Source organism: Podarcis vaucheri (assembly GCF_965113315.1).
Source record: "Podarcis vaucheri genome assembly, chromosome: 13".
Lineage (NCBI taxonomy): Eukaryota > Metazoa > Chordata > Lepidosauria > Squamata > Lacertidae > Podarcis > Podarcis vaucheri.
Window position 1 is genome coordinate 41,630,365 of NC_138751.1, and position 25,740 is coordinate 41,656,104.

Sequence of the window (25,740 nt, forward strand, 5' to 3'; positions counted from 1 at the left end):
GCTGGTCCTTGGCCATGCTTGCTGGGGCCGATGGAAGATGTGCTTCAGCAAGCCTGGAGGGCCAAAGTCATAACTTACTTATAGCAACTTGCGAGACATACAGGAAAGGGTTCTGTAAACTCAGAAAAAAAGTGACCTTAGGAGAACTGGGGATAAACCAGAAGACACATCCTTCCCTCTTTTTTCAGTAATAACAGACCCTTTCCAAATGCATGAAATTCAATATTGGGACTAGTTATACACAGAATTTGGGAACCTGAAACTCAGTGCAGTTAAGGATGGGGTAAGATGATTGTTTGCTGGGTAGGAAAAGAAGAAGAGCACAATGACTTTTAAGGACTTCAGTTAAAAATGTGAGGCACTCCATTCTCTACCTTGCCCCTCAGTCCAAGTAATTTTGGCAAAATTTAACACTTTCACAGAATGCTGTGGTTCAGTTCAAGTTGTGTTCCTAACATTCCTTTCTAAACCTTACTTGGCCTGTGCCATTTGTTGTTTAGTCGTTTAGTCGTGTCCGACTCTTTGTGACCCCAGGGACCAGAGCACACCAGGCACTCCTGTCTTCCACTGCCTCCCGCAGTTTGGTCAAACTCATGCTGGTAGCTTCGAGAACACTGTCCAACCATCTCGTCCTCTGTCGTCCCCTTCTCCTTGTGCCCTCCATCTTTCCCAACATCAGGGTCTTTTCCAGAGAGTCTTCTCTTCTCACGAGGTGGCCAAAGTATTGGAGCCTCAGCTTCAGGATCTGTCCTTCCAGTGAGCTTATATGCCTGTTGTCTTTGTCCATGGAGTTTTCTTGCAGGGATACTGGAGTGGCTTGCCGGTTCCTGCTCCAGGTGGATCACGTTTGGTCAAAACTCTCCACTATGACCTGTCCATCTTGGGTGGCCCTGCATGGCATAGCTCATAGCTTCTCTGAGTTATTCAAGCCCCTTCGCCACAGCAAGGCAGTGATCCATGAAGGGGCCTGTGCCATTAGAAAGTCCATTCCTCTCATGCTTTCATAATATTCAATGGCTAAAGTGAAATCAAACTTGTTGAGGGTTGGTCGATCAATGGGAATGCTGGAGAAGCCCTGGTCTTCTTTTGAAAAGCCCCACTGGGAATTGCATTCCTTTGTTGATTTTGTCATACAATGCAGAGCCAAAAGGCATCAAAAAAGCTATTGCAGCCATGATGGCAAAGTCTGGGAACAAGTCACACATCTCAGAATTCCAATATTCCAGCTTAGCACAAAGGTCTTTGTAGGAAAGCTGGTTGAGGCTAAATACTACCTTTTTAAAGAAGGGGCAATCGTTCAGTGCTCGCTCGAGTCTCACCACACAGGAATACGTCTCCAAAAGGAAGTTCAGTTCATCCGCACCATAGCTCCCAATTTCCTCTAAAAAGTGAGGATAGCATTTGGGGTTAAATAGGGTGGAGAAAGTGTTTATCATTTCCAGAGAAGTGCTAGGGAATGTATCCTGCAGTTTGCACCACATACTCTTTAGGAAAGTATCTTTGAAACGTTCAAATTTTGTCAGGCATGCCTTGGAGCAGTCAGTCAATTCCACACCTTCGTCGCAGGACCAACTCCGTACATTCTGGTCCTCACAGTGGTGCTGCTCATTGTGTTCATTAAGGAACCCTTTGAAGTTGTAACCATTAGTTTTGATCTGGTTTTGGAGGCTGATAATGGTGGCAGAGACAACAGGTTTCAACATGGAGAGATCAAAGTTCTTTAGCTGGAATAATTTGTTCAGTTTCTGGAAAACGGGCAAGGTGTCTGGAAGCAGCTTAGTGAAAGCAAGGGAACTGAATTTCTTCAGCTCCCCACAGAGACCAAATGCCAGTGGATATCTCAATGCCTTGACCTTTCCATGTTTACTTCACAGAACTCAAAGACATTCTGCAAGTGCTGGATGCTATTGTTTTCTGCTGTGAAGCTGGCACACACGACTGTGGTGCATAATCTTATATCTAAGATTTCCTTTGATGCCAGCAGCAGACCGCTCCACTGGTAAGTGAGGAAGTGTATCTCAGTGAGAAGAGGAAAGCTGGACTTCACCTTAGATCCCACACCACACTGTCTGTGGGTTAACAGGGAGGAACCTCTAGAGTTTCAGCCATGCAACTTTCATGGTTGGCACACCTTGACTGCTGTGTAGTCCTCACTGTCTGGAAGCTGAATGATGCCAAGGAACATGATGGAAGTTTGGCCTTCAGGGGGGGGGGAGCTGGTGGTGCTAAAAAACAACAACAAGGTTTCTTCATTTCAGTGCATCCAGTGACTTTTTCACCACTAACCCGATGAAAGGTGATATCTTCAGCCTAAGCTTGTCTTCATTGTGTAGGACTTTGGCAATGGCTGTCTGGTGTCAGAGAGACGAGGACCAAAGTTCGGGGGGGGGACAGAGTATGTGGGGGGAAATGCATATATGAATGCTTAGAACGAGTTTCAACTTGCAGAAAACTCAGGTTCTTTAGAAATGAAGTGAGCCTCTTAAAAATATGTAGATTGTTAACAGGAAAAAGAAATTTCTTCTTTTTTGTATCTCTGATTTCGCTTTCCTTGATGATTTTAGGCTATAGGCTCATCCACACTTACATTTTGCCCTGTGCTTTCTAGACACCTTAAAGTGCCATGTCCAAGCGCTCCCCCTGCCCCGCCCCCGGTGCTTTCCCCACGAAAACTCACTCTTTAATGCTGAATCGGAGCAAACAGCAAATTGGGTTTTCCATGGTTTGCTGTTTGCTCCTATTTGTCAGTAAAGAGTGAGTTTTTGTGGGGAAACCCACCTACAAAAAAGCACTCAGACATGGGCTTTATAGCACGAACCTGTGCCTGGAAATGTGGCACAAAATGATGTCTGGATGAGCCCTATGCCACAGGGTCCTGTGACCATGTTGCCTCCCCTTTGAAAGTTATTTTGCCTTGCTTAGGGCCAGCTAAACCTTCTTTGGTTTGTGACAATTATATCTAGCAGAGGATGATATCAGTTTGCACACACATCCTGCAGTGATAGAGAAACACTACTTGGGGTATGCAGTGATCCCTGTGGGGCAAGACGACATGTCACCCCATTTTTGTGATCCATACAGGAGGCATTAGGAGACCCAGTACACTCTTCTCCCTTCTCAATATACTGATCTTTATTTCACAGGCTCAAAATATCCAGGTGCACTGTGGATTTATTTATTTTTAAAGGGGGGGGGGAGGTAATTACTTTCAGAAAGCATGCCAGCCTTGTGCATCTCACTACCATGCAAAAGCAGGATTGTCCAATTTTACATGAACTTGTCTCCATTTGCAAACCAAAGACTGACCATTATTGCTCATTTCACCAGTTCCTTCCAGGAAATGCTGCTCCAAGGTCTGGGTACATTTCATTCCATTTTTTTGAAATATTTTAATTACTAACCCTACCCGTTCCCTCCTTCTTCTTTTTTTAAAAAAAGCAAAGTCTGCAGGATAGTGTGTGTGTGTCTGTGTGTGTGAGTGAAATAGAGAGAAATCTAATTAGCATGTTTATCTTCCATAAAACAGAGACCCTTATTTATGCAAAACAACTGGCAAACGCTCAAGATCAGGCAAATTAATTTGATTTTAATAGGCATGAAATGCTGGTAAAATTAAAAGATTTCCCCCGTTCTTCCTCTTCCTCTGAGCTCTCGTTGCTTTGGCTGGGTGACTATGTTCATGGACTAGCTGAGAATGTGGAAAAAGAATTTGCTTTAAAAAGGAAACCTCCGTAGTCTATTATGCTAATTTAAGTTGCTTTTCTCATTACAGGGCTCAGTATTTAACTATTATGGGCCTCTTATTTAAAAAGAAAAAGTCTCATTTTTGAAGACTCTTTACAGTTAGCAATTCCTCTCTATGAAACTGTTAAAAGCTTCTGGTGTAGGCACATTTAGATGATTTAGAACCATTCGAATTTGGGTTCAGGCCTGGCCATGGAACTGAATTGGCATTGGTCGCTCTGATGAATAACCTCTGTAGAAAGGAGGACAGGAACAATGTGGCTTTGCCCCTGTTTCTTGATCTCTTGTTGGCCTTTGATACCATTGGCTACGGTATCCTCCTGGACCGGATCCAAGGAATGGGAACTGGGTGAACTGTATTACAGTGGTTCCAATTCTACCATTGGGGCGATGTCCAGAAAGTAGCATCAAGAGAGTGGTTTTCACCCCAACTTAGAACAAACCCATTGAAATTAATATACCCTAGTTAACCAGGTCCATTAATTTCAGTAGGGCTAATCTGAGTGTGACTAGCAATGAATACAACCCCTCGTCTCTAACCCTTTTAGCAATGTAAGCTAAACTCTGTATTTTCCCATTCCTCTCTTGCAATGCAAGGCATACTGATTAAGAATATGGGAATTATGTATATATGAATTTGTGTGTGTGTGTGTGTGTGTGTGTGTGTGTGTGTGTACACAGTCTTTTTCTGTAATAAACATTTGTAATAATAATACTAATAATAGAATTTTTAAAAGAACATGGAGACAATACTGGCCTAATCTTAACAAGGTTGTTACAAGGATTAATACTCCAAAGTAAATGTTAAAACGTTATCACTGCCAGCATCCCCCTTTTTTTTTTGTTTCCCGAGTAAGTAAAAATACCAACCCTAAATAAACTGAAGCTCAATAAATTATGCAAAAGAAATTAATGCCAAGAAACCTTTGTTGCACATTTTATTCCAATCACAAAATCTGGGTTTTCTAGGCAAAGATTCTGGACACTTCTGGAATACAGAATGTGTATACTCTCTCTCTCTCTCTGACACACACACACACACGAGAGAGAGAGAGAGAGAGAGAGAGAGAGAGAGAGAGAGAGAGAGAGAGACCACTTCAAGCAGTGCACTCAGAGACATGCACCTGTGTTGCCCAGATGCCGGTGGAATGGCAGTATCTGCTGTGCTCACAGGTCAGCAGTGCTGGGCAGACACTGAACTTCTGCAGCTTAAGCAAAGAGGAGTATTTCTCATTGGAAACCTCCTCCTTGGCCATCCAGTTGACTGTGGTGAAGACAGCTACCTTGATAGGGCTGACTTTGACATCTGAATACAGCTCCTGGCGGCTTTGCACCTGTGTCTCAAAAGCCAACTGCTCCCTGTTGACTGCCAGGGCCTGCTGGTGAGCCCCTGGGGTGACATGATGCAGGAGGGCACAACGCTGGAAGTTATCTGTGCCCACGGTGAAGGCCTTCTCAGCTTTGCAGTGCTTGTTTCTCGCAAGGGCCTGGCGGCACTTGTTGCAGAACATAGCTTTCGTTCATAGTGAAACTGCAACCAGGTGAATTTGTCCTTCCAGTGCTCCATGAAATACCACTTACACTTCTTATTTGAATCGGATGTTTCCCAGGCGGCACCAGAGCTTGCCAGGGAACCAAACACTATGGAGGAAGAACTGAACTTTTGTTTCCCTTGCAGGAGGAGAAGCAGCCTTTTACATATAATTTAGAAAAGAAGGCCTATTTATTTATCACTTCCTTGGTTTGACTGGAAATGTAAGATAAGGGGGAAAGGGATTAGGGAACTGACAGATCTTGCCCAACTTTTCCAGTTAGCTATCTGTTTGAATGGCCAAAGGCATCAGACAGAGAACTATGCATTGTGAACAAACATAGGACACCCTTGGATGGAGCAATCTTTTACAGAGGAAATTGATCAGTGCTGAGGTGTACTTAAGCTGTATCATTAACCTCTATTTTATATGGCATTTGTTGTCCATCAGGGTTGCTAATCTGTGCTCCAAAACATGCAAAACTAGATTGGGGGCAGGGGGACAAGGAGGAGTGAACCACTGCTGGCAGGGCCCAGTGAAAACATTTTGCGCAAAATGAACAGGGTAATGGACAGGTGCTGCACAAGAGATTAGTAGTGTCCTTAAGCAGATCTCGTTTCAAGGGGGGTTGCCCACAGAGCTTCCTGCTGGATTCTATCCCCTGGTTAGCATCGGAACGATTTAGGAAACTAAAGTAGCCAACAAAAATTTGTGCACGTCTGAACCTCCAGAGGTTTGAGTACAGTTAAGGAACGTTAAGGAAGTGCTTGCCCCAAATTCTGCATGGAGCAGGAATGAAGGACCTGAATTACGCTTCATCCCACGCCTGCCGAACCACAGATTTCTGCGCCAAGAGGTTACTGCTGTCCAGCAGCACACATTTGAGCAGAACCTCTCCCCTGAAGCAATAAGGTGCATCTCATGGGCAGCACCATTGACTGCCTCATTTCAAAACTGAGAAGCTGTGGATTAGGCTGCTTCCATATTCCACTTCACTCTGGCATTTTACCATCATACTGTTGATACTGTATTAACTTATGGCCTCTGCGTGTGGTTTGGGAGCTGCACGGTCAGGGAAAAAACAATGTTGTCCAGGGTTGTAAAGACTGCAGAGAGAATAATTGGATGCACTCTTCCCACCTTGGATCAAATCTATGCTTCCAAGTGCCATAAGAAAGCTGCAGAGATAGTGTAGGATAGTGCGCACCCCAGAAATAATCACTTTCAGCTTCTGCCTTCTGGAACAAGGTACAGGGTTATAAAGACTAGGACTAGCCGCCTGAGAAACAGTTTCTATTCAAATGCAATTTTGGTTTAAAATGCAGTGTAAGGTAGTCCCTATGGGAGTATATTGTATTTACCGTATTTTTCGCACTATAGGACGCACTTTCCCCCTCCAAAAATGAAGGGGAGATGTGTGTGCGTCCTATGGGGCGAATGCAGGCTTTCGCTGAAGCCTGGAGAGCAAGAGGGGTCGGTGCGCACTGACCCCTCTGCTCTCCAGGCTTCACGGACCTCTCCGCAAGCAGCGGGAGCCAGCGCTGGGCTCCCACGGCTTGCAGAGAGCTGCCTGTTTGGGGGCTGGGGTCTGGGGAAGCTTGGGCTTCCCCCGCCCCAACCCCACACCTGGGGGGAGGAAACAATTTCCCCCTTTATTTCCCCCCCAAAAAACTAGGTGCGCCTTATGGGACGGTGCGTCCTATAGGGCGAAAAATACGGTGATTATGGGATATCAGAGTTTTTAGGGGGCTAACCAGGCTGGGATAGCAGACTTGTTGGTTTCTGAATGTCTGAGGTAGATTTTCAATTTCGTTGTTCTGTATGGGGCAATGGCAATAAAGATTATTGTATTGTATCATATATCGTATCGTAAGGGCAGCACCTCCGTAGGGTGCTCAAAAACAGTGGCATAGCCACCCCTCTCCCATTCACTAGTACCTATTATTACTTAGATCAGGGGTCGGCAAAGTTTATCTTGCCTGGGCCAGATCAGGCCCGCAGAGATCCCTCCATGGGCCAGATGGTGCGTGCGCGCAAGCCCACGATTTTTGGCGTCTGTGCATATGTGATTTCCAGCACCACGGAAGCGAGTCCCCATGCTTCGGTTTAGCGCAGCACACGAGTGGGCAGCTCGGTTTGGGGGGGGCTCGTGGGCCGGTCAAACGACCTCTGCGGGCTGCTTCTAGCCCATGGGCCTTAGGTTGCTGAGCCCTGGACTTCCGGAGGCGGCGCGAAACGAGTAATGGCGGTCCTCTTTGCGCAGCGAAGAGGGGCTCCGCAGAAAAGGGTTGTTCGCTACGGCGAAGCGACAACCCATTAAGTTAAACCACGAGCAGAGCGAGCTCGTGGCCGTGGGATCCGGCGGGCACCGAGAGCGACCCCCAAAACGAAGAAGTCACCCCATGACTCTTCCCCTGACCTTGAAGATACTGCTTCTCACAGTTGCACTCAACAAACCCTGACCCACAAAATGGGTTCATAAGTTAAACACTTCCATTCACTGAGAATGTATTTCTAAAACGTATGTTTAACATCAAGACATTTTATATTGCTGTGAAGAATATCTTTTCAACTCTGTTCCAGGTATGCAAGTAGCATCACAGGGTAGCATCATAGACTTGACTAACGCCATGAATTTAAACATATCTGCTTAACTTGGCTGCTTTTATCTTCAAGAGAGGGAGGGTGGTGTGGCCCTGTTTCAGAACGTGCTCCTGAAAAGTATTTGGGACCACAGTAGCTATCTGCTAAAAATCACTGCCCCTTGGGTGCATTAGCTTGGCAGGAAGAACAGATGTTATGTTCACTGCCCATTACACAAGACTGCGAATGTCACAATTCCACCACGAAAGTGCAGAAATCTGTGCACAGCAAAGAATCTCAGCCTTGATCCTTTCTTTTTAAAAGCATCATTCTAGCCTTCACTGCTGCAAAGTCCAAAAGTATAAAGGCAATGCTTTAGCCCAGAGTGGTGGAGGCTGAACAGGATTTCCAATGGTTGCCCCGTAACGTATTCTTGTTTTAAACGTTTTAGCCCGATTCTCTGCTAATCACAGCATCTGAAGTGGCTGTGGGATCCAAGACATCAATAATAGCAAAAGCAAAATCAACCATGCATAATAATGCATAATCACAGGTTGCACACAACTCACAGATTACTGCTTTCCTCGAGTCCAGAATTTAGATTTTTATTTTTATTTTTTGCTTCTATCATAAGAAGCACACAACTCTCCCTGTAAAAAAAGCTGAACCCTATTTCAGACAGGAGCATCTGAAAAAGAGCCTAACGGAGAATGGAAGAAATGACCCCTCTTCCATTGGAGAAAAGGATGCACAAAGGCTAAAGTAAGGGTAAACTTTGTAAAGTAAGGGCCTTACTTTAGTAAGGCTAAAGTAAAGTAAACTTTGTTGTATGTTCCAGGGGGAGCCCTGGCACTAAAAACAAGAGTCCTGGGTCTCAGTTCAAGGGTCAAAAGGAGTGAGAAAAGGGAATCAAGCATTCAAATGACCTTTCTAGCTGAAAAGCAGGAGAGACTGGAGGATAAATCAGGGCGGACTATAAGCTGCTAGGTAGGAAAGCTTGCAGTAGGTACCAGATGATGACATCTATTGGACTGTTAAAATATTGTATATGCTGCAGAAAAGTAAGAAAATCAGTTTCCCGCTTCAAGCAATATCTTTTTTTTTTTTTAAAGGTTTTAAACAGTCCAGACCGAATTTGCAAAGTAAATTCCCACTTCTTTTAACCTCCTTTCAATGCTTCCGCTTTAGAAAAGTCTTTGCTCGATACTTTAAACAGAGCCGGAAGACTGACTTCCTTTTTAGCGTCTCCCGCTTTCAGCCAAATTTCGCCAAATTAGGTTCAAATAAAGCCTCAGGTTTCTTACTCACGAGTAAGTTGTTTCAGTTCAGTTGTTCGAGGAAGAAAGGTCAGCGCTGATCAGCAGCAGCCGCGCGGCTTCACTTCCGCGGAAAGAGCGATGGATTCACAGCACCGCTACCCCCTCCACGTTCCGATACCCCTTACGGGGTCTCTTCTGCGTTTCCGAGGTCGCTTCTGGTGCCCGCCGAACCCCACGGCCACGGGCTCACTCTACCCGTGGTTTCTCTAAGTGGGTCGTCGCTGTGCCGCAGCGCACGACCCTTTTCCGCGGAGCCCCTCTTCAGCAACTGAAGAGGACCGCCATTGCTGAGCGCGCCGCCTCCGGAAGCAATATCTTGGGATCAAACTACAAGCAATATCTTGGGATCAAACTACAAATGAAGCTGGGAGATCTGGAATCAAGTACAGTGGTACCTCGGGTTAAGAACTTAATTCGTTCCGGAGGTCCATTCTTAACCTGAAACTGTTCTTAACCTGAGGTACCACTTTAGCTAATGGGGCCTCCTGCTGCCACTGCCACACGATTTCTGTTCTCATCCTGTAGCAAAGTTCTTAACCCAAGGTACTATTTCTGGGTTAGTGGAGTCTGTAACCTGAAGCGTCCGTAACCTGAGGTACCACTGTATTTTTATGAGAGGGGTTTTGTTTTTGTTTTTGGGGTGGGGGACCCTTTTCTTCTCAGGCTGTTCTTGTGATGACTCCCCCCGCCCCAAACCACCCTGCTGCCTTACCACCCACGTTGGCAAGAGCAGGTGAGACACAGGTGAGAGTTGGAAAGCAGCTGTGTGGGGAGAGGTTGATTACAAAACGGCCCACAGGAGAAGGATTAAACTGCCTGCGGTGCTGCTGCAATCCAATCTGAAGTAACCCACCCCCCACTTCCTTCATTAAAGCAAAACATGGGGAGATCAACTGTGGATCTCCCCATGCCACATGCATTTTGGCCCCACAACAAGGTTAAAAAATATGGGCAGATTCTGCCTTTTTCTGACAACAGCTCAGGCAAAACTTGCTTCTCAAAAAGAACTGAAAACTTCCACCCCCCCCTTCTCTGACACACCTCCTTTATGACAGGTGCATACCGTAATTATTATTAATTTTTGCAAAGCTGACACTGGAAAACTTCGTTGATTTTTTTTTTAAAAAAATAGTAAGCAGGAACAAGACAAAAGTCACAATAAAACGCATACACCCACATTTCATCCATTCATCCCCTCTCCCATCAGAAGTGTACAGTGGTACCTCAGGTTACATACGCTTCAGGTTACAGACTCCGCTAACCCAGAAATAGTGCTTCAAGTTAAGAACTTTGCTTCAGGATGAGAACAGAAATCGGGCTCCGGCGGCGCAGCAGCAGCGGGAGGCCCCATTAGCTAAAGCGGTGCTTCAGGTTAAGAACAGCTTCAGGTTAATTACGGACCTCTGGAACGAATTAAGTACTTAACCTGAGGTACCACTGTATTCCCAATGCGTTTGATCTGCAAAGCCTGCATCACAACTGTCTTACCCACAGCCCAACGACCCCCTTTACTCTCCCAGTTTTCCTCTGTTGAAAATAAATCAGAGAATTTAAGAGGCAAGGGGCATGGAACATTGCAAACTAAGCCCCTGCCTACATGCCATTTGTAAATGATCTTCTTTTTCTCAAATACACACACACCTCTCTATCCGGCTATGGAAGCTGCCATATTTTCACTCTGTGGTTCTTTTTTCTAGTGCTTGCTGGCAGATGAAGTGGCCACTATTGGAGCCTAGGCAACTGGGAGAGGGGAATAGCACAGGGAGAAGGAGCAGAACTTGGAAGGTGTGCAGTACTTGATTATTTGGGTTGCCCACAGAAACATTAAGAAAAGTATCGTTTCCAAGAAATAACTGCACCACTCGCTTCAAGACTCCTGAGGCCTCAGTCTGAGTTCTGATGAGGATACTGCCCTTCGAGAAAGATTGCAAGAAGACCCCTGAGAACATGAAAACATTGAGAAGAAAATCCCCAGGTTGTAGCCTTGTTGAATAGAGAAAAAAAAACCAAACACAATGATGGCCTGATGTCCCTTGGCTTGGGTGTATGAAAAACTGATCAGGAGGTTAGAGAATGCTGTTTGTATGGAGGACAAAGGGAGCACAACCTATTCCCAGTCCCAAAACACTCCATCACCTCAACACCACACATTCAAAGCAACATTTTAGCATTCATGGCTTCCCCAAAAGAATCCTGGGAATGGTAGTTTAAAGGTTCTGGCAGCTGTTAAAAAGGTAAAGGGACCCCTGACCATTAGGTCCAGTCGTGGCCGACTCTGGGGTTGTGGCGCTCATCTCGCTTTACTGGCCAAGGGAGCCGGTGTACAGCTTCCGGGTCATGTGGCCAGTATGACTAAGCCACTTCTGGCGAACCAGAGCAGCGCATGGAAATGCCGTTTATCTTCCTGCCAGAGTGGTACCTATTTATCTACTTGCACTTTGATGTGCAATTCCCAGCACCCCTAACAATCTACAGTACCCAGGATTCTTTGGGAGGGAGCTGTTCAAGTGGTGGTACAAGAATGCTGTATGTGAATACAGATGTAATGAGGCAACTGTGATGAATACAGGTTGGAACAGAAAACTGCTGCCTGATTCCAAATTCTCGCTATGAAGACGCACAGACTGATGGGAAACTGAATCTCTTTTCTGATTTTGGGTGCTCTTGTACCAACACCAGTCTTGCTATAACTGTTTAAAAAGGTCTCTAAAATCTTAGGTATGTTATATTTTAGATATGTATTTTAAAAACAGCATTTATTATTTTTGAACGCACTAAGAGAACCACCCCAACCTCTCCTCCCCTGTTACCCTGCCCCCAGCCTTACCCTTTACAATTTGTCACAAAAGAGTTTAATGAAATAGGACACAGCGACGCCAGGCACTGCTACTCTGCCACATGATGTGCTCCTATCACGTTGAGAGTTCACTCCTTTTTTAATAATGGGCCACCACATCTCCCAAATTCTCAGGCCATTCTGTGAAAACTGTGCCCCTATACCTTGAGCATCAGGAAACAGATTTTTGGGAGCCTTTTGGTTACGCCAACTTCGTAGAGGCAGAATATGTTTTTAGCCTGCCTCACGTGGTCCCCAGTTGCAGCCGGCTCAGTGATCCGTGCTGGTGACAGCAACTTCAGGGTAGCTACGGGAGCTGCTGGCCATATTCTGTCAAGCTAGCATAGAGAAGATGCTGTGTTGAAACAAAGAATGCTTCTGACAAGGATACTCCATTTTGACTGCATCCCCATCTGCCCGTCATGGACTTGGGTGACTTCTTCTCAAACGGAAACTGCAAGAAGGGTGCGGAAGTGAACATAGGTAAATAGCAAGCTGCCTTGTATAGAATCTGCCCATGCTGCCTGACTCTAGCTCTCTATGGTATCAGACTGGGGTCTTTCCCAGGCCTTCTTGAAGAGGCCAAGGAACTGCAACCTTATTCATGCAAAGCACATGCTCATACCTTCCAGCATTTCTCTGATGAAAAGAGCGATGTCCTATTCCATAATAATAATGATTTTATTATTTATACCATACCCATCTGACGGGGTTGCACCAGACACTCTGAGTGGCTTCCAACATATATAAAAACATAATAAAACATTAAACATTTTTTAAAAAACCTTTCCTATACAGGACTGCCTTCAGATGTTTTCTAAAGGTTGCATAGTTACGTATCTCCTTGGCTAAGTGTTGCATAACCCACATTTCTCCAATTAAAATAGGGAAATCCTAAAGAAAAGAGGGACATTCCAGAATCAAATCAGAAACCGGGACGTCTTCTGTAAATCTGGGACTGTCCCTGGAAAATAGGGACACCTGGAGGGTCTGCAATGCTCCATCAAGGACCAACTGGAACAGAGATCTGGAAATGTATTATCACGCTCCAGAATAGGGATTTTCTGAGGTCTCCAGTGGGCACTGGGGGTAGAAAGTGTGAGGATCCTTGGACTACAATATGTGGTTATGGCTTAGGTGACTTGAAAGAATATTAAAAGGGGGGATAATTCCAAGAATTTATCTATAAACAGCCAGGATAGCTGCAAAGAAGCATTATACCTCTACATATCAAATTGGGGGTGGGGGGGTAGTGTTGCACAAAGCTTGCAGTCTCTGCTTCTGGATTTCCACTGCTGGGGAAATGTTGCTGAACCAACTGGACCTTTAGCCAGATACATCAGGACTCTTTTTATGCAAATTCCAGCAGAAGCACATAGCATCATTACTGGATCCTGGAGAGAAATGGCTTACATGGGATCCGAGTCCCTAAAGGGTTGTGCAAGCTGAAAAAGAAGAGTTTGACTGTATGTCTGCAAAGACTTACATTGGTTTCATAGTACCATAGCAATGGCAAGAGGAAGAATGACTACTGGGAGAAGTACAGACAGAAGAAAGAGAAGAGTCTGGATTTGATATCCCAATTTATCACTACCCAAAGGAGTCTCAAAGCGGCTAACATTCTCCTTTCCCTTCCTCCCCCAAAGCAAACACTCTGTGAGGTGAGTGGGGCTGAGAGATGTCAAAGAAGTGTGACTAGCCCAAGGACACCCAGCAGCTGCATGTGGAGAAGTGGAGACGGTTCACCAGATTACGAGTCTACCGCTCTTAACCACTACACCACACTGCCATGGTGTAGCTGCAGCAGCACTACCAGATGCTTTCATTTGCCCCAGTTGCAACAGAACATGTTTCTGCCACATGTCTCTACAGTCATAGCAGGCACTGTCTCTCCAACAATCCGACTTCACCTCCAAAGGCGCACTCCTCCATTGTCTCCCAAGACAGACAGATACCAACCACCTTACCATCTCCATGAGGAAGCTAGATACTGACGTTCTGTGAGCAGAAAATCTCTTAAAGATAAATTTCAGCACCTTTGCCAATCTATAACTCCCAAGAACCACAATTCTGCTTTCCCTGTGCTTAGAAGCCATGGGTCCGAGCAGTTTTCTGTTTGCCCCAGGAAAACGCGCTTTTCAGCGCTGAATCAGAGCAAACATCAACCCATGAAAAACCTGGTTGACATTTGCTCCAGTTCAGCAGTAAAGGTCGGGTTTTCCCGGGACAAAGAAGTAGGACAAGTGGAAGTCTAGATGAGCCCTTAAACTGGTACAAAAATCAGTGCAAGTTTCTACTGAAAATATGCTGAGTGTAAGAAGAGTAAGTACCATTTTTAATGGGTTGGTCCAAAATTAGTTGCCCTTTCTGGGCTGATGACCAAGGTGAAGCCCCGACATTCCCAAATATTCTACAAAAAAAGCAAGAACCACAAGGTTTTAGGTCTGAAACCAGTGGTCCTAACTGCAATCAACAGAGCAATCCTTACAAATATAGCTGGAAGCAAAGCCTACTGAGTTTCCAAGGTGAGGGGTATAGGATTGCAACCTCACATTCCAATGATAAGCTCCCCACTCACAACAAGACAAGTAAGGTAGACAGAGTTTGGGACGTAGGATTTGAAGCACCTGGGTGGTGCCCCAGGATTCAAAGGAGATTAGTGTCCTTGATAGGCCCAACACATTGCTAAAACCTTCAGCATTCACAGGAACCAATGGACCAAAAATTTGACTCATCTGTGCTAAAGAATGCATCTCTGTGACAGGTACATAATGTGGAACTCATCAAGAGAGGGGAGCAAGCTTAATCTTGACCCGGGGCAGGAAGAACTAGGAAACTCAAAAAGAGGAAAAAGGTAATTGTCCAATTCAAGCTCAGTCTCTTCTAACCCCTGCAGCAATGTTGGTCTCTGTTTCCACCAATTTGTTTTTGTGGGGATGGGGAGGCAAAGAGGGAGAGGCTGTGCTTCATGAGAAAGTAAAAAAAAGATACCCCTTCCTTTCTTCCCTGGATCAAAGATAGAGGATACAGCTCCCATTCTGGGAAGGGTTTAATCTGTAAATTATAACTTTCTCAGTTTGTTACAGCCAAAAGAACTACTGGATGGAAAGAGAAGGCAGAAGGTAGACAGAAAGATACTGTACTTTGCAATGGCAACGGCAAAATACTTTGAGCAGCTTAGACGCAATTTCTGTGCTGGATGGTCCAAAGGAATCAATCATACAAGAGCCAAGCTCTAAAATATTATAGCTCTTGTCCTTGGGTTGGGTATTATTATTATTATTATTATTATTATTATTATTATTATTAAGCTAAATTATCTCTGTTCTAAAGGAGATTGCTAGGAGCTAGTCAACAGATTTATGAAACACCTTTTCTCAGGGTGCCTGTTGAGTGGCTGCAATTAGCAACCAGATGTTCATGTTGAAACATTTCCAATAGATATTCCCTTTGGGGTTTTAAGAAAAGGTGAAAACCCCACTAAGCTAAAATGTTGTTGTTGTTGCTGCTGCTGTTGTTGAGTCTTCTGATCTAATTTTGTTAAGATAACTATTAAATGGATAACCTTAATCAACATTAAGGCTGAGAACATCACATATATTTTAAAGCACCCACACAAGAATCCTGAGAATTGTAGTTTGCCCCTAACAGAGCTATCGTTCCCAGCACCCTTAACAAACTACAGTTCCCAGGATTCTTGGGGTGGGAAGAATGTGTAAGCATGCTTTAAATATATAGTCTGCAAACAGCTGTAGGCTTAGGAAGAGCAATAGTGAAACACTGACAATTCTCTAAATAACACTGAATTTCTGGCAATATCAGCAATTCAAAGATTCTGAAGAAAACGGTTTTCTTTGATATAACGTTAGAAAGTTTTGAATATTATCCTTGCCTGGGAAATGATCTATAATGAATTGGGGGAAAATGTTTGAAAGTACTTTCCCAAAAAACCAGAGTTGGGGATAATTCAGACTGAAATCCCCAGAAAAAGTTATTTATGTATGCAACAACTGAGGTTGGTGTTTTGTAAGCCCAAAAATGGAAAACCCAACTGAAGAAGAATGGCAACTTAAGTGACAGAATATGCACAACTTGCAGACTTAACATATAGAATAAGAGAACAAGAAGAACATACATTTAAAGAAGACTGGAAAACGTTTATTGAATATATGGAAAATAATTGTGTACAGCTGAAAATGATGGCAGCATTAAGATAAATTCAACAGTGCAAATATGTTTTGGTGGATGTAATAAACTGAAAACTGATTGGTATCGTTTTTGTAAAATATACAGGGATTTAAGATATGTAAAATGAACCACGGAAAGAGAAGATATCTTAAGGATGTAAAATGAGCATTTGAAATTGTAAAACAGAAAATTTAATAAAAATTATATATATGAAAAAGAATACTATCCTTGCCTGGACAGCAGGATTTATTCCCCTAGTCTCCTAAATCATCTCTTTAGGCAAGGTCGTTTGATGCCTAATGGCTAGGCAAAGCAGCTCAAAACTCATTTTCGCCAAACACCATCACATATGCTCCTAGTTACAACTTCATCTTTGTGGACTTTGCTGCAAATTTTCAGAAAATGCTGGAGGGTGAATATCTGGAAGCATGGTTAATTCCGACAGCATTATGCAGAAAACAAAGTCATATTGTATAACAAGACAGAAGAATTATGCTAATCCCCCTAGAGCTGCTGCTCCATAGAAGAAGTCTGCCCAAATTGCTACAGGAGAGTTTCTAATTCAACGGGAGCAGAGAGTGGGGGACTGGTTGAGGAACGTAGGACTGAATTTGAAGGTCTCAAGCCTTTCTTTCTTTCTCTCCCCAGCCCCCGTCTCATGGACCGAGCTGCTTGTGCGAGTGCTCAGTCGCGTGTCCAGAGGCTGACGTTCTGGGAAACCTCAGAAGGTAGAAAATATTCCTTCCACCTACAGCAGAAGTTTAGAATCATTGAATTTTAGAGGTGAAAGAAGCAATCTAGTCCAAACTCCTGCAATGCTGGAATCACAGCCACACTGCTTCATTTCCAATCGGTGCACATCCTGTAACTTCCTGCTGAAATCCCATAACTTTTCACGCCACAAATATTGGTGGGTGAGGTTAAAGTAAGATGGTTGTTCTGCTTTAGCTGCACTGGACAGCAATGTCGTGGTTACACTGGGGAAGCACCACAGAACAACTAATAAAACAGAATAATGAATCCACCAAGAACATGTTGCAGAATACACCTGCAATAAAATAGCTGTCTAGACTCTTCTTCAAGCATAATCATCAGTACATAGCTTGGTTACAAGTGATGAAAATGTGTGCAGCAACTACCAACGTAACCTTGCAAACAGCCCGTTGCCAACATTGCATAAGCTTCTGACTTTGCAGATAGCTGTTTATTCTGCACTGCAGAATAAGGTTGAAAAAGCAATATTACCTTCTCAGAATAAACTGTTGGGTGCGAAACATTGGGGGGGGGGGAGAATGGTTTTAGCTGAAATAAGGTCAAGCAAAAATATCATCTAGTATTGAAGAGCTAGGTTATATAAATGACAGTTTTGTCTAATATTAAGAAGTCTGTTTTTATGTACACTGCTTAGAGATGCAAAACACTGTGGTATAGAAATGTGTAACATGAAAATAAATTTAAAAGTGCCCCCCCGGGGGGGGGGACAAGGAAGTTTTTAGACGTGGGAACAGTTCATTATTAGACGTGGGAAAACAACAAGCAGGAATTGAGAATGTTTTAACATTACAATCGAAATATGTTGACAAAGAAAATAGATCTGGGACACTTTGATCAAATTCTATGCTAGTAAACTTTAAAAGATTTATTCTGCAATGCTTACTTACTTGAGAGTAATTCCCACTGGGTTCAGTGGGGCTTACTTTTGAAAAATCTGCATAAGTGGATATGATAATTCATTAGGCTTTATGGCAAACCCTAAAATTTATATTAATCAGATAACGTTTCAAATCAGTTCAAGCCTTTCGCACACACAAAATTAAGGAAACATAAACCTGTAATATTTCCCACTGTAATTTTATCACAAAATTAACTTTCAATGCTGTTTTACATCTAAATGTGTGTGTTTTTTGGTTTTTTTCCCCTACTCAGTTTCAGACAATGAATGTCTACAATTATGTGACACTCCTTTCTGGAAATGTGTAAGGAAACTGATAATACTGGGAGCCAAACTGACAACTCTCTTACATGATTAAAATGCATGGACATGGGTGGGGGGCAGGGGGAGAATGCATGCCCGATATGTTTCATGCCATCTTCACATCTTGTGATAGTGAACTGTGGAGAAGATATGGGATTGTGTATCTAAAAATTATGTACTTGTGCATGCAACATGACTTCCCTGCCCTCTTCACCCACAACAGCCCCTTGAAACTGGTCCCCAAAGCCACTCCTGGGGGGGGGGGTTGAGGGACCCTTAGGAAAGGCCTGTGAGAAAAGCTACAGCACAAGAGCAGAACCTCTCAAAAGCAAGCAGAGCTCCCACTCATGCAAGCTACCGCTAGCTAATTTTCTCTCTTTCCTTCCATTACAGCTCCTGAGGTTTCATCCACGCCTTTTCTGAGCATCTCCTTCCCAATGGCCAGGGGCAGGCATTCTCTCATACACACACACACACATATATATGAGATTTATGAGATATATATATATATATATGATATGATAATATATATATAGGTGCTCAGAAAAGGCCTGGAAAAAGAGGCACCACTGTATCAATACACTGATATTCATAAAAATATGTGGTTTATTATTATTAATATTATTTTTTGAGCTGCCTGGTTGCATTTCATTGGAATATCTCCTTAATATATGGTAAAATCTGTTCTTTTTTCCTTGATCTTGCTAAGGAAGAGCTTCTTTGTTTCTTTAAAAAGAAGCTTTATAAGCAATGACAATTTTTCAATCATTGCAATTCAGCGTGTTTTCATATACTAGATATTACGCACAAACACCATTCTGCTACCTTACTATTCTAACCAATGAGTTCTTAAGCTGGTATACCAATGCAGCAAATTAATCTGGCCTGGTTAAAGACACAAGGGTTATCCACTTTGTTCCTTTCGTTCATTTAGTGCACATTTTATATTAATTTGTTAAACGATGTCATTGGACCCTTGCTGCATAGTCAATTTCTGCAGATTCTCTAGCTTTCTTGAGAAAGGCTGATCAGACCAGCAGCATTATTTCAAACATGCATGCACCACTGGTCTAAATGCAAGGGCATCAATATCGCTTTCTGCAATGTGCCCCATGCCTCTTCAGTCCTTTTAGCAACCACAGCACAGCACATTGCAAACTTTTATATTTGGACATGCCCCTATATAATCATCCTGATCAAAAAGATCAGAAGAACAGGAGACTGATGGATACATCCTGCTGCTGTATCCATGATTGGTGTATAAACCAGGGGTGGCACATAGCTCTCTGTTGGGGAAAATATAGGTTTCCAGAGGCATCGTCAGATTGCTGAATTCATATCCCCTCCTCTACGCCCGGCATCCTGTTCCTGTATTTGAACACTTAGGACAGCAAATCAGTACTTGAAAATACGTTATTATACATACAGACTAGAGAAAAGGAACCCAAAGCTATTTTTCAATTTTAAAAAATTATAAAAGAAAATCACACTTTGTTTCTTTTGTGTGTGTGTGATAAAATACAGACCTTTTGTTCAAATGTAAGACTATCTTTTAAAATGCTCTCACCACAAATCATTCCTCCCCCCAAGCAAAGGTCATTAATGCTATATTGTGGTCTTTTAAAATAAGTTTTTAAAAATCTAATACAGCAAAAGGGAAAATTCCCCCATTTTGGATTTGTCATTTCAGCAGGGGAAAATGTGCATTCCTTGCCCCCCCCCCCAAGGTTATGTTGCAGGTTATGTTCTTTTCTTTTCTTCCAAAGATCTGGGGTATCTGTTTTTCTGATATGCTTCCCGACAACAAGGGAGCAAAGAGGAAACCAAAGCAAACAGAACCTAGCAAATATTTCCAGATATATTATCTCAGCAATGGTTCCGCATCCCAGGAATACGAGGAAAGGCTGCTCCGTGTGAGACAAGGGCGGGCGGCACGGATTACATTTCAGATTATTCGAGAAATTAAAGCGATCCATGCGAGACAGCTGACATGCAACGCTGCCAGTGAAAAATAGCGCCGTCCAAAAGGGCCCAAATGAAGAAGATGGTTGACTTTCTTAGACTCGGTGATCTTATAAATAGGCACACACGTATACAACAACTGGACAGATCCAAGCAAAATGAGCACAGAAAGAGGGATTGGGGAGGGGGGGAGAATTTTATTTCGCTTTCTCTACGTCACGTATATGCAATACACGTACACCGTTCGGAATGGCAACTGCCTCTCCAGACTAACAAGTATAGCAAGGAGATGGACCGAAGTCTCATATCGTAAAAGCCATATCAACCACACAAGCTAAAGGTGGTACTGGTGCAAAGCCTGCTAAACAATCCCCTATTGGCACATGTATGGGGGAGAAATGTGCACTGCAGCTCCTCAGATGCTGCCCTTTCAGCAGTGCCTATCTGGCCACCAAAAGCAGAGGAATCCAAAACGGACCCCAAGATCCCAAACCGTTTAATCGTGTTTTTGCCACGCGTGCTTTATCACCTCCCAGGTTTTTGTGCACACACGTACATATACACGCACTAATCCATGCTGCGGAATTGAATTCCATCCCAGGCCAAGTAATCAATAAATAATTGCAATTACCATCACCAATGTATAACAGCCCCCACCACCAAAAAAAGCCCAGGAAATGCCGCAAAGTGCTCCAGAGCTGCAGAGAAAGCAGGAGAGCAAAGGGTAAACTGGTGGCCCTTGTCTGCTTTCGTTTTGATTTCTCTAGCAGGACTAGAACCTGCGTTTAGCCAAACAAAAGCCCCACTCAAACCCTACTTGTAATCAAGATGTGGGGAAAGACTGAGAGCGTATGAATGTGTTTTTCACAAAAGAGGATTCTGGAAAACAAGGGTGCATCAAAAGTGACATAGCTCACTTTGTTTTATGAGGAAAGCATGTTATTAAATGGAGGGACATAAAGGCAGTCAATGAATTCCTGTGCTCCTCATCGTAGAATTCTTTTTGTCCATGCTAGGGGGAAATACAGATATTTCCCATATATTCCACCTTAGATTTTTGATTTTTTAAAAAACTGAATTCATCCTAGATGAGGCAAAAATGGTGCGTTTCTAAATCTGGCCTGGATTATTAAATTAATATTTGATCTTATTTTCGTTTAGAATCATGCATAAACAGCAGTTATTTTTAAAGATGCTGCACACATATATATTTTTTTGCAATTGAATCATTTCCTCACGCTCTTTCATTCTATCATGCAGACTGTGCCCTGAACTAAAATGCTAGCTTAAAGCCTAAGAAAATGGGAAGAGGAATTATTGGAGCTAAGGCAGAGTGCAGAAAGGCAAGAGGACGAGGATCCAAAATATTGGGGGGGGGGGACGACGACGAAAAGGAAAACAGAAGAGAATGGATTCTGAAGATAGCGTCCAAGGTGCTCACAACATCACTTAGGACCAATGGAAACACCCACAAAACATATGTGAGCCGCTTAATTTTTTTAGTCGATCTGAACATGCAGACTTGATCTAACCAATATCCTCACCTGTACTTGGATCAAAACTCCACTGCACCCTGCAATCAATCGCCTCGCAAAAGGCTTTTTAAGGATCTGGCAATTTGCCATCAAAAGTGATGCAGGAACATTCACAAAAGTGATACAAGAAGACAGCCTCCGCTGCCAGTGGGAAAGTCAACTTGGGTTGCCCTTAACATGTAAAGGATGCATGCGTGAAATGCACAAAAGGTAGGCTAAAGGAGAACATACGCATCTTAGAAATAGGGAACACCTAGACTTCGCCAAACAGTTCAGGGAAAGGTGCTCATTTGCGTATAACAGCCAATATCCTTCCTCTTCTTTTGCCTAGGACCCTTAGACAGTGCAGAGTTACACACCTTGATTTAGATTCAGCTACAGCAATGTCCTGGTTTCAAAAAACTCCGATGAAAGCGCTCTCAACCTCTCCGCAACCGGCTTAGAAACCTCCACCCTCTCTACCTACAGGATGCCACTTAAACCTTTCCTAAGGACTCCCCTTGAGCTTTTTTTTGGCCTTGTATAAACACCCCACTCTGGGGGCAATAAGGCGAAGCAGGTGAGGGCGCCTATGCCCCCCTGGGCTGCCAAAACCTCTACAATCACACCAACTCGCGCGCGCACACGCACCGGGGAAAGGAAAAACACTCACCTCCTAAATTCACACGACACTGCTTTCCATTGGGATGGCGGGGTTGGAGAGGAGGAGAGGGGACAGAGACACATGCAATCGGCACAGTTTTCATCCAAAAGCAGGAGGCGGTGGGAAGAAAGTTGCGCGGCACTCACCTAGCAGCATCGCAACGGAGCTTGGAGAGCTGGCCGCTTCTTCGGGTTCGCCAAAGAGCCGCTGTGCGCTGCTGCTGCTGCTGCTTCGCCGAGACGCGCGGCGCGCAACTGCTGCGCCAGCGCGCCACCCCCCGCCGACCACTGCCTCCCCCTTGAGCCGATACACTTACACCTCAATTAAAAGCTTAACGCTCGGCTGATCAGTGCCCTAAAGGAGGGAACGGCAGCCACGCTTTCCCAGTCGCTGGCCCAAGCAGGACAGATGGAAAAATTAGCCTCCGTAACTGCTCTCAGCAGAGGTCCGCGCAAACAAAGATGAGGTATTAACATCGAAATTGGATGGTGGTGGTGGGGTGGGGTGGGGAAGCGTGCGGGAGGGGGGCGGGAGATGAAAGAGGAAGGGGGGTGGGAGAAAACACCCACCACTCTTTTAGCTTCTTTGAAAGGCGAAAGAACACACAGACAGTATTCTTTCGCCACTGAAACAAACCTGGCTAAGAAACGCTGCCAAAAGCAAAACAAAAACCAACAACTTTCAGCCACACACGCACACACAAAATACTTCATATGACCTTGTGATTTTGTTAAAGCATTCACTGACACTTCGGTTCAACTGGGCAGCAGTTAACAGCTGTTGATGGCCTTCCTTCCCCATCTGAAAGCTCAACTTGCTCATCCTTTTGTTGTTGTTTTAATGACTGGAGATCATGTGGCAATGAGTTACACTGCGCAATTGGGCAGCAGTGCCTTTGAGCCAATGGCCCACTGATGACATCCCACAGAGTAACCAAATGTCTATTCAGCCATGGGCTTCGTGGAAGTTTTGCCCACACCCAGAACCTCATTTCTCCCTCCAGTAGTAAAACAGAAATACTGAAGAGTTTGGGGAACTAAAAAGCCCCCACTCTGTTTTGTGATATTTTGGTTAGCCTAATATAGGTATTGCTCTAATATGGGCTTGATCCAAGGATGAATGAGAGGAGAGCCCAAGATCACGTTGCACATTCAATGTTGTATGAAATTATATAATTTCAGGTCAGGTCACAACAGTCAATGGACTGTTGTTTGAAAATGTAACCAAGCAGAGAGACAACTTGGCACAGCAAATGGAGCTTTAGATGTGGTAGAATAAGATCTGGGTTCAAATCTCTGCTCTGCCATAATGCTCACTGAGGTCACATGTACATCACGTTTAAAGCACACGGTTTCCTCTGAAGACTATTGGGAGCTGTAGTTTACTCCCCAGCCCCCACAGAACTACAGTTCCCAGGATTCCTTGTGGAAAGCCATTTGTTTTAAATGGATGGTGTGGATTCAACTTCAGAGACCTTGGGCAAATCACTGTAACCTCACACCTGTTAGGATTATACGAGATATCCCTCAGTTACAAGGTCCTAGATTTGCACCACTCCTAATGGTGTTGCCAAATCCACCCCTTTATATATTTTTTCACGTAGAAACAGAGGGCTGCCATTTTCTCCTACTGCACTTGGGGTAAAAATCTGCTGAGTCCCCAGGGCGGCCTATACAGAGAGAGACTACTCTTGTGCAAGAATACACAGAAACATAGTTGGAAGGAACCCTGAGGATCATCTAGAATAGAATAGAATAGAATAGAATAGAATAGAATAGAATAGAAGAAGAAGAAGAAGAAGAAGAGGAGGAGGAGGAGGAGTTTGGATTTGATATCCCGCCTTTCACTCCCCTTCAGGAGTCTCAAAGCGGCTAACATTCTCCTTTCCCTTCCTCCCCCACAACAAACACTCTGTGAGGTGAGTGGGGCTGAGAGACTTCACAGAAGTGTGACTGGCCCAAGGTCACCCAGCAGCTGCATGTGGAGGAGCGGAGACGCGAACCCAGTTCCCCAGATTACGTGACTACCGCTCTTAACCACTACACCACACTGGCTCTCCCCACACTGGCTCTCCAGAACAGAACAGAATTCCCCACCCATCTGTCTGGGTTTCCCCAGCCACTCTGGGCGGCTTCCAAAAAAGTATTAAAATACAGTAGTCTGTTAAACATTAAAAACTTCCCTAAAGAGGGCTGCCTTCAGATGTCTTCTAAAAATTTGGTAGTTGTTGTTCTCTTTGACATCTGGTGGGAGGGCGTTCCACAGGGCGGGTGCCACTACCGAGAAGGCCCTCTGCCTGCTTCCCTGTAACTTGGCTTATCGCAGTGAGGGAACTGCCAGAAGGCCCTCGGAGCTGGACCTCAGTGTCTGGACAGAACGATGGGGGTGGAGACGCTCCTTCAGGTATACTGGGCCGAGGCCGTTTAGGGCTTTCAAGGTCAGCACCAACACTTTGAATTGTGCTCAGAAACAATTGTACTGGGAGCCAATGTAGGTCTTTCAAGACCGGTGTTATGTGGTCTCGGTGGCCGCTTCCAGTAGTAGTCCAACCCCTTGCAATGCAGGAATACACACTTGTTCCATACAGGGATTGAACCTGCAACCTTGGCATTATCAGCACCACACTCTAACTAACTGAGCTATCCAGCTGCTGCTGTGGTGTCTCTGCAACATGGAGGTCCTTCATAGCCACCCACACAGTTCTTGTCATGATTCCAACGTGTTATATAGAACAAATGACAAAAGGAATGTTTTTAAACATACAGCATCATAAGACCCACTTTGTTAAAAGGTGTAATAGTAGCAGGTTTGTGGATGGAGAGGTGGAGCAGTGTTAACACGGGGCTTAAGAAGCTCCTACCAGGGCCTGGAATACGTGCTCCACCACTGTCACTGATCTTGTTCCTGGGCCTTTAACAGTAACCTGACATGGACAGGTAAACCTTTCCCCAACCATCGACCTGTCTCCATGCCAGGAAAAGCATCACCTGCTATATCAGGATGGTGGTACTAAAAGCCAAAGTGTGACTAAAGGTGCTGTGGCCAAGCTTTGCCAACAAACCTTGCCCTGTAGTACCCTGCTTGGAACAGTCCTACCAGTGGGGCAAGGAAAGAGACCTAAAGAGACCTAAAATAGTATCTGAAAATATGGCGTCTGGTTGAGTTGTGCGTGTTTCTGTTGGGTATCATTGAAGCGTCCATAAGCATCTTGCATACGGTTCTTTTATTTTAACTGCTGCTCAGAAATGCCTGCTGCGAAGTCCCTGCTGTCTGTCCATCTATCCGTCCACATACTTTCTTAAGACCTCTTTAACAAATCTGGAGGCGACTGACTGACTGACTGACTGATCCATTCTGGAGAGGAAAAAGAAGTAATTTTGGTAGACCTAATTCTAGGGTCAACCAAGATCACTAGCTTCCCCA

At 44.3% G+C, this 25,740-nt stretch overlaps 2 protein-coding genes across 9 annotated transcripts in view; both read right to left on the reverse strand.

Moving 5' to 3' along the window:
- Positions 1 to 25,740, reverse strand: part of ZNF385C (zinc finger protein 385C) — a 168,942-nt gene that overhangs the window by 49,096 nt on the left and 94,106 nt on the right. Inside the window, exon 1 of one of the 8 annotated variants that reach the window (XM_082194915.1) lies at positions 22,464 to 22,582. The exons of 6 other annotated variants lie outside the window; for them this stretch is intronic. In XM_082194915.1, coding sequence (XP_082051041.1) covers positions 22,464 to 22,473 — 10 coding nt within the window. In that variant the 5' untranslated portion in view covers positions 22,474 to 22,582. One more of the 8 variants, XM_082194914.1, reaches the window with a different exon arrangement.
- LOC309517539 (uncharacterized protein C17orf113) lies at positions 905 to 13,946 on the reverse strand (the record flags this gene model as incomplete). Its single annotated transcript, XM_082196760.1, is given in 6 exon segments — positions 905 to 1,106; positions 1,108 to 1,853; positions 2,280 to 2,351; positions 4,869 to 5,257; positions 5,260 to 5,385; positions 13,925 to 13,946. Coding segments are annotated over 6 exon segments (1,557 nt in total).